The 14,148-nt window shown below is 43.3% G+C and overlaps 1 protein-coding gene across 2 annotated transcripts in view; it reads left to right on the plus strand.

Moving 5' to 3' along the window:
• WNT2 (Wnt family member 2) overlaps positions 1-14,148 on the plus strand; it is a 41,466-nt gene that overhangs the window by 9,301 nt on the left and 18,017 nt on the right. For both annotated transcript variants that reach the window (XM_075929177.2, XM_075929181.2), the window contains exons 2-3: positions 973-1,250; positions 4,484-4,748. In XM_075929177.2, coding sequence (XP_075785292.1) covers positions 973-1,250; positions 4,484-4,748 — 543 coding nt within the window. The remainder of the gene's footprint in view (positions 1-972; positions 1,251-4,483; positions 4,749-14,148) is intronic.

Below are 14,148 nucleotides of genomic sequence, written 5' to 3' on the forward strand. Positions count from 1 at the left end.
ATTTATAAGCTCAACTTTCATGATAAAGAGATTGTACTACAGTACTTGTACTAGGTGAATTGAAAAATACTATTTCTTTTGCTTTTAACATTGTAAGTAGTTGTAATAAAAATATAAAGTGAGCACTAAATATTTTGTGTTCTGTGTTGTAATTGAAATCAATATATTTGAAAATGTAGAAAACATCCAGAATATTTAAATAGGTAGGATTCTATTTTTAACAGTATGATTAATCATGATTAATTTTTTTAAATCACTGAACAGCCTTAATAAGTACAGATACTAATAATGAAATACAGCACTGTTTTAAAGCCAAAGTTTATTAAGACCCTAAAGAGTTTTATATCTGTCAATATAGCATGGCTGTGTATTATGAGTTACTACTTGTTGTTAAAATAATTTTATGTAGCTATTGCATTGAAATATGTACCTTTCACCTTAAGAGAGGGCATAGTTTGTAGTGTAATGAAGTATCTTATCAGAAAATAGAACTGCATGAGAACTCGGCATGGAGAAGTGCAATTATCAGGCCAAATCCTCCTCACTTTAATCATACAAATAGTCCTGTTGACTTCAATGGTTCTTATTTGCACAAATAAGTTGAACAGGTTTGTTGTCTAGATAGTCAGCTTGTTTTCTTGCCGTATAACAAGATATTTTCTAAATCTACTTAAACATCTGTCCTAAAAGTGATTGTGGAGAGCACAGCTGATCTATGAAAATATAATAAACCAAATAATAACAAACTTGTAGTGCATCCCATCCCAATTCAAGACTTCTGTTAATGAGCTTTTACTAAAGAGGGGGCCAAATTCAAGCCATCAGTAATTCTCTAATAAAATTACACCAGGTGTGAATTCAACCTAGTTTCTCTTTTGTACACTGTAAATTTCAGTGTAAATGAATCATAACAATTAAAATGATCTGGAACTGAATATATCAATGATTTTAAGGTCAGCCTTCTTGTTTCAGGTAGCCGGGAGTCTGCTTTTGTGTATGCCATCTCTTCTGCTGGAGTTGTATTTGCTATCACAAGGGCATGTAGTCAAGGGGAATTAAAATCATGCTCCTGCGATTCTAAGAAGAAAGGGTCTGCCAAGGACAACAGAGGCCAATTTGATTGGGGTGGTTGCAGTGACAATGTTGACTATGGTGTCAAATTTGCAAGAGCATTTGTGGATGCCAAAGAAAGGAAAGGAAAAGATGCCAGAGCACTAATGAATATTCACAACAACAGAGCGGGAAGGAAGGTGGGTGATAATTCTTACATATTACATCTTCTTCTCTGTAAGGGTGTGTCTACACAGCACCCTTACATCAAACTAATCTATGCAATTTGTGCTACACAAATTGCATAGCTTATTTCAAGGTTATTTCAAAATAGTTTATTTTGAAATTTGGAGCTGTCTACACAGCACCAAATTTCAAAATAAAGTGCTATTCCGACAAGTCCCCTAACCCTCATAGAATGAGGGTTACAGGGACACTAGAATGGCATGCCTGTTATTTCAAAATATATTTAAAGATGTGGAATTGTTATTTTGGGATACTTCCGGTATCCCAAAATAGCCCCGCTATGTAGATATAGGTCAAGGAATTTTAGGTCATTTAGGCTATTTACGAAAAATGGAAACATATTCTGGGGGCTTTAACCTTTGGGACTCATCAACATATCTCAACAATACATTTTGGATAAAATTCACTCTGTGCTAAGGGCCAATGTGAGAGCTATTGCACCACTTATTTGCGAAAGGTTTCAATCCTTAGAAACAAATGAGTATGGTCTACGTGACTGGAGCGTATTGCTTAATTATTTAGAGCAGGGGTGTCCAAACTTTTTTCAAAGGGCCAGATTTTATGAAGTGAACATGCGTGAGGGCCGACCATTTTGCCTGACATTCTTTGAACCATTAAAATTAAACACAAATTAACTATTTTATGCAAAGTTTATTGCAAACGGCATACTTTTCATTTCGTCACATGGATGACAAATCTAAACAGGTGTTAAATCACTCTGCCTTTCATATCTGAAGGCCAGATGAAAAAAAAATCCAGGAAGCTGAAATATATGTCAGGAACATTGTAAAGTACATTACATATTATTGGTAATAAAGGTTGTCTGTCAACTTTTAAGTTCAAAAAATACGAACAGGAACATAACACCAAGTATACATGTTGTGTCCAAATATATTTATAACTGATTTAGACCAACTGACATTAACTGAGATTTTACAATGTATTCATCTCAATACATATGGATTCGTTGGGGGCCATAAAAGATAGATATTGCCAAATTACCTGTGGGGCCGTATTAAACCGGAACACGGGCCGCAATTGGCCCGCGGGCCGGACTTTGGACATGACTGATTTAGAGGATATAGGAAAATGCATTATATGCACCCCATCTGAAAAACTGTTGTATAGCCCAATCTGAATCTGTACTATTTTCACTGGGGAAAAGATTTAATTACTAAAAATGAAGAATGTTGTTGACTTAGTTCAAAATATGTGTTATTTTGCATGCACATTAAATAGGAAGTATGTTTTTTATATTGTGTGGTTGTTTTATAATTCCATCACCCATAAGAAAAATGTGTTGCCTTTTAATCCATGATTTGGTTAATTCTGACTAAAATGGCCTCCATTTTAGATTTTCTCCTAACAAGCCCTCTCCCTCTAGTTTCAAATGGTTGTAGCCAACACATTGGTTAGCCAGATGATGTTATCCAATTCACTGGAGTGTCAGAATGGTCAGTGAAGGCTTTATAGTGTGAGGGATTGACTATAAGGGGCTGTTGTATACAGACCTGGCCAAAGAGTTTGCAGGGATCGAGAAGGCATGTTGTAGTTGGCTGCGCCATACAGCCAGGCAGCTTCCCGCTAGGGCAGCGAGTGAGTGAGTGAGCAGCCAGGTGAACAGGCACCGGGCAATGTGGGGCCCAAGGCAACCACCTTGCTCAGCTTGCCTAAGGCCAGACCTGTTTGTATATGAGACAGCTCATGATTTTATACAGTCAATCTGTGGAATTCCTCATCAGAGGATGTTGTGAAGACCAGGACTTCAACAGGGTTAATAAAAGAACTAGATACGTTCATGGTGGTTAGGTCCATCAATACTTATTAGCCAGAACAGGTAAGAATAGTGTCCCTTGCCTGTGTTTGTCAGGACCTCGAAATGGATGACTGGAGTGGGATACTTGATGATTACCTGTTCTGTTCACTCCCTCTGGGGCATCTGGCATTGACCACTGTCAGAAGACAGGATATTTATAGACCTTTGGTCTGACTCAGTATAGCCATTCCTTTGTGTAAAAACCTCCTTGGCTGGGAGCATCTGCTGTCCATCAAATGTTTCAGGATCTCTGTAACTGCTAAAAATAAACATTTTCTCTGATCTGGAAAGTAGTGCCACATCTAATAAGTGACTAGGTTGAAAACAGTGTTCCCTCTAAGCTGTACTGCTGCAGAGTTTCACAGGTGATTAATCAGTCCTACCCAGTCAGAGGCTTAAGGCTCTGTGCAGGGAGCTCACTGAATGGGGGGGTGGGGAGGAGGAAGCTGATTAATCACCTGTGAAGCTGTGCTACTGCACAGCTTAGAGGGAACACCATTGTGTAAGATCAATTAAGAGACTTCTGCAAATATTTTAACTTTAAATTAGCTAAGGAACAGCAAAGTTATAGAGCAAATCCCTTTATACTTTAGAATCTGATTTTTAGAAGGGGGTTCCCATGTTTTACCCATAGTTTAGTGGTTTAATTGTAGTTAGAACTTGGTGTCCTTTAGATGCCTCATTACTTGAGTATATCAACAAATCTGGCAGTTACAGGTCTAGATGGAATAAATCACTTCCACACCACAGTTATTTTTCATCTGCAAAATAGGAGGCCAGAATGTGTACCCTTTCAAAACTACATTTTAGTAAATCAAAACATCCCATGCATCAAATGAAATACAGCCCTGTTTGAAACCCAAAGTTTATTAAGACCCTAAAGAGTGTTATATCTATCAATATAGAATGGGTGTGAATTATTAATTACTACTTACTATTAAAAGAATTTCACGTAGCCTTTGCACTGAAATATTTTGTGTATCATTAACTGAGCACCACTCCAGAAAACAATTCTTTTATGTCTTAATGGGCAGCTTGAGATGGCTGAGGCTGTCCCAGATATCAGTAAATCTGGTAAGTAGGGAAATGATTTCTCAGAAGTGCTTCCTGGATCTTCAGGGAAACTGAAAGCAAGGGGAGAGGAAAAGACCAATCCTGAAGGTTGACAAAACTGAGTAAATTATGCAGACTGGCCTAACCTTGTGAGGAAGACTCACTGCTGCCAGTGGGTGTCACCACAGACCATGATTACAAGAGCCATTACAAAGCTGAAACTGCAGGATCAATGAAAGAGGAGTGAAAGTCTTACATTCAATTGTAGCCTGTTTCACCTGTTTATGTATCACTGGATTTTTTTTTTTTTTTTGGCAGGCTGTAAAGCGATTTTTGAAACACGAGTGCAAATGTCATGGTGTGAGTGGATCATGTACTCTGAGAACCTGCTGGCTGGCCATGGGAGATTTTAGGAAAACAGGAGATTATCTGTGGAGGAAATACAATGGAGCAATTCAGGTGGTCATGAATCAAGACGGCACTGGTTTCACCGTGGCTAACAAGAGATTTAAGAAGCCCACCAACAATGATCTGGTATACTTTGAGAGCTCACCAGACTACTGTATCAGAGACTGGGATGTAGGTAAGCTTGGATCACCACACATGCCTGGGTTGATTTCAAAGTTTTATTCTTTGAAGGTAAAAACTGACCAGTATTAGATTGACATATATTTCCCTCATTATTTCCATCACTCTTTGTTATCTACAGTTGGAAGGAGAACTCAGTAAAAGAGTGAGAGATAATACAGCTTCTTCACTAACAACATCCTGGCCTTCTCTACATTTAAGAGAACCAGTTGCACCAATATTGTGCATACTTTAGTGGAACTGTGGCAATGACAACAGTAGAAACAATCACATACTGTAGTTATCTAAACTGTATTTAAACTGGGGTTCAGTCAATAAGATGACACTACATGATTCACTAATTTTATTATAGTCCCAAGAATGGAACAGGGTCTACAATTGCATGTGTTACCTTTTCTCTCCTAAGCAACTCTATATCTGTGGTTCTTAAGCATTTTGGGTGCTGTCTTCATGTACTACACATTTTTTCACATTCAACTGCATTCTAATCTGCAGGACTGGGCCCTAGAACACATGGTGACAGTCATCAGGTTGGTGGCTTGGAGCAGTCCCAGTTCCACTATGTGTTAGAGATTGCACAACTGAACAAGAGAAAGCATTGGCTGGGAGTCAGGGCACAACACAGAAGCTCCTCATTCAGGCAGGAAGGGGAAGTACATCCAGGGCCGGCTTTAGGAAGTGCAGGGCCCAATTCTAACCGTTTTGATGGGGCCCCAGCAGCCAGGATTTTTTTTGTTGACCAAAAAAAACCCAAAAAACCCACGCACACAAATTTCGGTTGAGCAAAAAAAAAAAAACCAGCACACACCGGCGCATTTAAATCTCCAGATACAGGGCAGAGTCCCGCCTTCCCACCAAACCCAGTGGCTGACTCCCCCTCCATTGGCGCAGGGAAATCCCTGCACTCAACTCACCCCTCCTGCAGCACACAGAAGCTGCCATGCTCCTCCAGGGCCTACACCCCCTCCCGGCATGCCAGCACACTTCCGGATTTAGGGTGTGGGGCCCTTTTAAGCGCAGGGCCTGATTCAGGGGAATCGGGCGAATCGGCCTAAAGCCGGCCCTGAGTACATCATATGCCAATGCAAGTCTGAAGTACCAGTGCATTCTACACTATCCCTCCCTGCCTGAGGGAGTAAAACTATTTTTTTCTTTGGAAATGGTTTGGCCTACTCTAGAGCATGCACTAGGAATTAGGACTTCAAGGCAGTACAAAGACCAAACAACAGGTTGAAACTCACTGGTCTGGTACCCTCGGGTTTGAGTGGTCCAGGATGAGGGAATTTTCTGAACCAGGGAAGGTCCCCTGCCACCAGCCCCCTCAGCCTGATGCCCCTCCCCACTGCCGGCTCCTTTGGTTCCGCTGCCAGCTGGGTGACACAGCTGCCCTAGCCCTGCTGCCATAGCTGCTGCTCCAGCCCCACTGTTGTCATGGCAGCACACAGCACTGGCCCCGCTGCTCCAGCACCAGCCCCACTGCCAGCCAGCACATGGCACTGATCGGGCTGCCTAACTGCCATGGCCCCAGCTGGTTTGCCACAGTCCTGGCTCTACTGCTGTGATCACAGACAGGCTTCCCCTGCTGAGCTGCCATGGCCCAACCTCATTGCCTGGCCAGTAAGCAGTCTCACTCGGGCTACTACGGCACAACCCTGCTGCCGGGCCGGCACACATGGGCTGCCCTGGCCCCAGCTGAGTTACTGGGCTGCCCCTGCCCTGCTGCCATGGCCCCGCTACTGCCGCTGAGTTGCTGAGGCCCTGGCTGTGCTATCACCAGCCTTGCCATGTGCAGAGCTCTCCGCTGCTGGCCCTCCTGTCCCGGAGCTCTCTCATTCAGCAACATCCATGGTCCTGTCGGACCATGGATGTTGCCGGATGAGAGAATACCTGTTTAGGGAGATGCAACCTGTAGAAGAAAAGACCTAGAGAAAATGAACTCAAAACAGATTATACTACAGTGATGTCTGCAAGTGTTATGAAGCTGAGAGCTCCAGGTGTAATAGACATCACTCTTTCTTCAAGGCAAAATTAGTGTTTTCCCATTAAAAATATCTGCTGCATCTTTAACTCTTGTTTGCTCATTTATTTACTGAGTACCAGCAGTATGCCTGTTGTTATATTGAAATTAGAGGAAGACATAGCCTCTGTCCCACGTGAATGAAACAGCCAACAAGCAGTACCAGAATCAAAGCAGTGTGTGTTTTTTGTCTGTTACTTGTTCATGTACTTCGGCAAATGTCGTAAGAAACTCATTGAGTTCTGTGGTGTTTTGCCAGATGCATAATGAATGATTAGCTTCTTGTATTACTATAGCCAACTTTTGAGTATGTTGGGTATTGTAGAGGAACAGTAGCACCATTGTGGTAAATGGTGAGGCTAACTTACTGATTAACAGCTAGTTTTTCTAAAGGGCTCTAAAATCAGCAGGCTTACTTGGGTTGTCTCAACATTGAATGCATCATAGGGAGCAGGGGTAGTGTTCCATATCTGAGATCACTTGAGCAAGGCATACCTGATATATAACCCCTGTCCCCCATAAAAATCAAGTGACCCCACAATTTTACAGGTATTGAAAAGTTTGAGAAGCCAGAGGCTCAAACTAGAGCTTTTGTCCTTCCAAAATAGATATCATCCACACAGAATAGAACTCAACTAATGTCTGGCACACACTGACCCTTTGGGCAAGCAACATTTTAAAATTGATGAAGGGTAAAAGATGGCTTTACAATATGGCTCAAGCCAAACTGATGAGCCAGAGAAAACCAGATTTGGGTGTGCAGCAGGAATGTGGCTTGATGATAGACTATGTGGGTTTTCAAAGTGACGTGCAATGGCCAATGAACCTGGCAGCCCTGAGTGCTGTGAGTTATGAGTCCTTTCGGGAACAGCTTTTTGTACAGGTTGAACCTCTGTCAATCAGAACTCTCTGGTCCGGCAACATCCATGGTCCAGCACGACCACGGATGTTCCAGGACCAGAGAAAGCCAGTGGATCGCCGGAGCCTAGGAGTCCTGTGCACTGATAGATTTGTGGGCTGCCGGTAGCAAGCTGCCAATGGGGCCAGAAGCCTAGATTCCCACAGCTGAGAAGCTGAGCATGCCCCAGTGGGGCTGTTCAGAAGAGTTGAGAGCCTGGCGCCCAGCAGCGTGGCTGCTCAGCTAGGCTGCCTGGCATGCCCTAGCTGGGCTGCTCAGTGGGGTGGGAGCCCGGCACGTTGCGAGCTAGGTTGCCCAGCATAGCAGGCAAAGAGGGGATGGAGACCAGCAGGGCAGTGGGGCCTGTGGCCACTCTAGTGCTGGAGGCAGGGCAGTAGCAGGCGGGCCAGAAATGACCTCCCCTGATCTGGCAAAATCCCTCATCTAGGACCAGGTCAAGTCTTGAGGGTGCTGGACCAAGGAGGTCCAACCTGTATTTGTAATGATTAGTGTAGCTAGCACCTCCACCGCAAGATGGTGCAATATCTTTATTGTAGTCTTGTATGTTACTATGATATTGACCCGACCATAAGGAAGTTAGCAGGAAGCTTGATGTTACCTGTGTGTGCTGGAGTTGGTTCTAGCAGTGGCTCAGTCAATCTCCGTGATTCTATAAGCAAGTATTTCTGTATGTATCTTGTGTTCATTAGCTGCTCTCTGCCTGCATTCTTAAGGGACTCCTTCTGGAAGTTTTGCCCTCATAGCAAAACTTCTGGTTTAAGAGTAATTTAAAAGTAATTTAAAATGCATATTTCAGACTCAGATTTTAATTTAGAAGTATTATCAAGGAAAATAGTATTAGTGTAATACAGGCAGTCCCCGGGTTACGTACAAGATAGGGACTGTAGGTTTGTTCTTAAGTTGAATTTGTATGTAAGTCGGAACTGGCGTCCAGATTCAGCCGCTGTTGAAACTGACCAGCAGCGGCTGAATCGGACACGCCTGGGGCAGAGCAGCTGGGGTGCTGCTGGGTTGGTCCCGACTGGACCAACCCACCAGGTGTTCCCAGGTCAGCCGCTGCTGAAACTGACCAGCGGCTGACTACAGGAAGCCCGAGGTAGAGCTGCTCTGCCCCGGGCTTCCTGGAATCAGCCTCTGATCAGTTTCAACAGCGGCTGAATCTGGACGCCTGGGACAGAGCAGCTGGGGCGCTGCCGGGTAGGTCCCCGCAGCGCTGCACCTCGGCGCTGCGGGGACCAACCCGGCAGCCCCCCAGCTACTCTACCCCAGGCGTCGGCGAGAAAAGCCTGGTCTGCTGGGGGGTGGGGCGCACTAGCTGCACCTCCCCGCCCCCAGCAGACCAGGGAGACGCGGAGCGGCTTTTCTCGCCGCGGAGGATGCAGGCGGCGGGACCATGGCGCGTCTCGGCAGTCCCGCTGCCCGCGTCCTCCGCGGTGAGAAAAGCCGCTCCGCGTCTCCCTGGTCTACTGGGGGGGTCGCTAGCTCCGCATCTCCGTGGTCTGCTGGGGGGAAGCGCCCCCTGCGCCGCCGGAGGCAGCGACAGTGGGGGAGGCTCCCCACAAAAGCAGGGCCCCCCCCCCGGTTTGTAACTAGGGGTCCGACTTAAGTCGGACTGACGTAACCCAGGGACTGCCTGTATAGAGAAGGTTAAAGATGCTAGTAAGTAGCAGCATTAGGATGATGCAATCACTTGCTTGCTCCTCATCCATTCCTTAAATAGTGGGACCAAGTATGATCAAACAAAAACAAGTAGCCGTGACTCTCACTAAGGCCCATATGTTTAATGAGATTGTTGAGCTTCAGGACACTAGGGTTGCCAGATGGTGTCAACAAAAATATCGGACACACTTGACATTACATCATAATCTACATTACATCTTATGTAGAAAATACCGGACACTTATATTTTCTCATTTATATTTTCTCAGTTTGTTTCCCAAACAGAAAGCTCAAATACTGGACTGTCTGGTTCAAAACCGGACACCTGGCAACCCCATAGGAAACTCATTCACAACAGAGAGCCATGTTCTAGGGACTGGATTAAGATCATCAATGACTAATACAGGGATACTCAACTTTGGAAGCTCCGGGGGCCACAATGATACTCACAGCACATGCCGAGGGCCGCAGCTTAACTGTGGTTGCATATACATGCAAAAATATATTTGCAAAATATGCAAATAGCTTCTTTGACACTGACAGGCATAAATACAAAGATTAAGGCAAGACTACACAACACGCAGGCCCCATTTAAGCAAGTTCTGCTCATATTAATAAAATGTAATATTTACCTGATTTCCACCCATATGACAGCACTTTTAATAGCAATGACAGTCCAGGAATTTAACTACTAAAATGTATATCAACAGAAGACCATTATATTGACTAATTTTTTTTTTTGGCTCCCACCCACAGGCCTCAAACAAATGGGCCGTGGGCCACATGTGGCCCATGGGTCATGTGTCGAGTAGCCCGGAACTAATACAATGCCAGAATGCAGTCACTTACATTTATCATAACAAATAAACACAGAAAATAAATGTCAACTTCCTATAACAAGTCATCCAATCTATATCAACCAGGAGTGTATAAATATCTATTTCAACTCTCCAAGTGCTGTTGCTCCTTGGAAAAAGAGGTCCAATAGGGTTACCATATTTGAACTTTCAAAAAATAGGAGACTCCTGAGAGGAGTATCAGTTTCTGTATCAGTATCTACCAACTCACATTGCATCCCCACCTCCCCAGCCATAAGATTGACAAAAGATAGTCTGAATGCATGCATGAAGCTGGATTTGATTAGTTATGATGTAAATTTCAAAGAAATGTGCAAAAAGATGCAGCAACAGAAGCCACATTAAATAAAGTCTGTGAGTACATTTCATTTATGCTATTATTAATCATTAAGTCAATTATCAATAATATTAAGTTGTATATTTTCAGTCATGCAAATGGACATTCTTATACAGCTTTTTGTGGACCACTTGTTCTGAATTTTGATGTAGTTTGGCTCTTTGGTTTGAAAAGGTTGCTGACCCCCGGTCTAGAACATCACCTGCTCTTCCTGCTGCTCTATAGTGAATGTTCATATTACCAGACTGCTATAAATCCCCATGGCAAGAATAGACTATTGTGCACCTCTGCTTATACAACCCACAAAACTCAGCTCAGAATCTTTGATCCCTTTGAATACAGATGTACCTCTCCTTGTGTATATAATGGGAAAATACAGTTCTGTGAGGCACACCACACAACATGAACTAATACAGTTACTAAGTCATTCCTCCTCTCTGCTTCTAATAGGAAAATCCCAGGCAGAAACATACTTACAGTCTCTTACAGTACTTACTGGGGTCTTGCTAGTTGCATACGGCAGAACTAAGATTGCAAGATGCTGCAATGTACTTTAAATCTGTATTTGCTCTGACCCTTATGGAAAAGTAAGGCGGTGCCAATCTATATTATTCATGTTAACTAGGATAGTAGTTACTAATGTGGCAATAAATAAAGAAAAGTCTAGAAAAGAGAGGCAAGTTGAGGCACAAGATTTGCCTTACTATGGCATCCATTCAGTTGAGGTAATTGACAGGTTGTGAGCATCAGGTTGTGACCTATCTATAGGTCTCAGCAATGAGTAGCTATTTTATTTAGTATAGGGAAGTGCAGATCATCTCTTCTGGATATCTCTGCTGTTTACTCTGATCCAAGTTTTACTCCGAATACACATGCTAGAGAACAGCTGCATATCGCACATCAAGTCAATGGAAATTTTGCTATTAACTACAATGAGAATAAATTTCATCCATCATGTGCAAAATAAGTAGCCTTTCTGATAAAAGGATTGGATCTAGGCCTTTCAGATATTACTTAATGGTCTTTGCAGATCCTCTACATGCTCATCATAGTCTCTAATAGTGAATAATGGCATCAAGTCTAAAATTTTTATCTGGATGCATACATGTTATGGGCATGTTGTAGCACTGTACAGAGATTGACTTCATAGCCTAGAGTTACAGACACAACATTTTCTTTAGAGGCCCTGTCTTTCATTGTAACTTCTGTGACACATTTACCCCTAAAAGAAGAGGCTTTTACCCAAGCATCTGTAAGTGAAAATACTGCTTTACTGTCTCTTTTTAAAAAGTGTAATGCATTATGTCAGGCTTGTTATCTCAGAGGCAATTGGGCATTTTCTCTGTAGTGTATTCTCCAGTGTATTATCTTCACTTGTCTGACTCTGTCAGGTCTGCTCAGAGGGTGCAGAGTCTGACAAGTTCTTTTATTCATCTCAAGATAACACTTTTAATGAACAATTTCTTGATGCTCTAGGAGTCTGAGAAATTATTTGTAACAAAGGATAATTTTTTTGACAACTGGTAGTAAAACTTTAACATAAAAAGGGAATATGTAGTTCAGCTCTGTGGAATTCTGTTTGCTTAGTCTAATGATACAATAAAGTTCAATAAACAAAACAAACATGAATCAGACTTTGACTGAGATGATAGAAGCAGTTGAGCAGGTTTTTTGCTCATGCTTAACTTCGCTTCCCTACGTTGGAATTTCTAAAAGAGCAACTCTGTGAAATTTTGTATGAGAGAAGATTATAGAACTTTGAGTTAGGAAACATTTGTTATCTAGCGTCTCAGTGCCAACTAAATGTACTGTCAAAAAGTTTCATTATATCCCTGAACATAGCTTGTATGTCATCCCACAGGGAATTCAGATGTTTTGGTGCTTGGAAGAGTACCCCTAAGAATTCTGTCATTTCTGTTATTCTCCCTATATATGGTATAGCTAGAAATTGTAATTGTAGTGAATATGTAATGAAGCACCATCTTGACGAGGGGTGGGAAATAATTTTTGAAAGGGGAACACTTCAAAGCTTTTTGAAGTGGTCACAGGCCACTCTGGAAGGGGTGGAGCCTCAGGCAAAAGTAGCAGGGCCTCAGATAGAAGTGGCAGGCGGGGCCTTTAAATAGCAGGAGTTGAAAGGACTTGTGCCTCCTCTGCAGCTCCCAGGCAATGTGTTATGGGGGGCAGGAGCTGTGAGCCCTTTCTGCTCCTGCTATTTAAAGGGCTTATGCCTTAGCAGCCTCCCAGAATGGCCTGAGCACTTTAAAAAGAAGCAGTTGAAAGGGCTCACAGCTCCTGTCCTCGCCACTAACGCATTGTCTGGGAGCCACAGGAGAGGCCTTTCAACTCCTGCTATTAAAGGGCTTGTGCCTGCCAGGTGGCTGCTACCACATTGCCTGGCAGTCACCCAGAAGGCACAAACCCTTTAAATAGAAACAAGTGAAAGGGCTTGTGCCTCCCCCGTGGCTACCAGGCAATATGGCAGGACCGGGAGCTGTGAGCCCTTTCAGTTGCTTCTATTTAAAGGGCTCCTGCCTTAGCATCCACCGGGAAAGTGTGTGCCCTTTAAATAGAAGCGGTTGAAAGGGCTCGCACCTCTCTGGCTCCCAGGTAACACATTAGGCAGTGGGGCCAGGAGCTGGCAGGCAAGCCAGATGAAAGATCTTGGTGGACCTGATCCAGCCCACTGATGGACTCTTGCCCAACACTGATCTTGATTAAAACAAAAAACAGGATTATGTAGCACTTTAAAGATTAACAAGATGGTTTATTAGGCGATAAGCTTTCGTGGGCCAGACCCACCTCCTCAGATCAAATTGTGGAAAAAAATAGGCATGACCATATATACCAAAGGGATACAATCAAAAAAAGTGGACACATATAAAAAGGACATTTTTTGAGGTTTACAGGATCTTTTAAAAAAGGCTTCCCTTTTCAAAAGAACCACATCTAGACGGTGGTTTCAATTTTGAAATGGTGCTTTTTTTGAAAGAGCACCATGACGCGATTATGCAAATGAAGCATGGGATATTTAAATCCCTGCTTCGTTTACAATTTTAAAGTGCCTAATTTACATCCTTCTGTCGAAAGAGGGATGTAATTTAGGCACACCATGGTATGCTACAGAGGAACAGATTTTTATTTACTTACAGAGGCTCCTTTATAATTCCCTCTGAATCATCTCAGGTCCTTCTGCTCTGCCAGGAAGGTTGAGAGTGATGTTACTGGAGCTGTGGAGGCAGGCACGCAGGGTTCCGATGGGTAGCTGTCTGCTAGCACTGCGGTAAATCTCTGCTCAGGTAGAAGATACTGAAACATATTGGGCCCTGCTGCTGGGGTGGCCTCCTGATGACAGGGATCCAGAGTGGTTGTTGCTAGATAACCCCAGCACCTTGGAGTGGGCTGGTGCTGTTGCTACAGTGGTGATGTTCCAAACAGCTCTTAACCTGCAGAGTTCCTAAGTAGCTTCTTAGTTGGCTTCCTCTGCCTTGATATCTCTCTAGTCTAGTTCATCTGCATTCTTCCTGTCTCCTACAGAGCTTTGTCCCTTGCAGAGCTTTAGCTTGCTAACTGTCTCTCTCATATTCAGTTCAAGCTCATTTCGTA

Source organism: Pelodiscus sinensis, chromosome 1 (assembly GCF_052426305.1).
Source record: "Pelodiscus sinensis isolate ZL-2025 chromosome 1, ASM5242630v1, whole genome shotgun sequence".
In the NCBI taxonomy this organism is placed as follows: Eukaryota; Metazoa; Chordata; order Testudines; family Trionychidae; genus Pelodiscus; species Pelodiscus sinensis.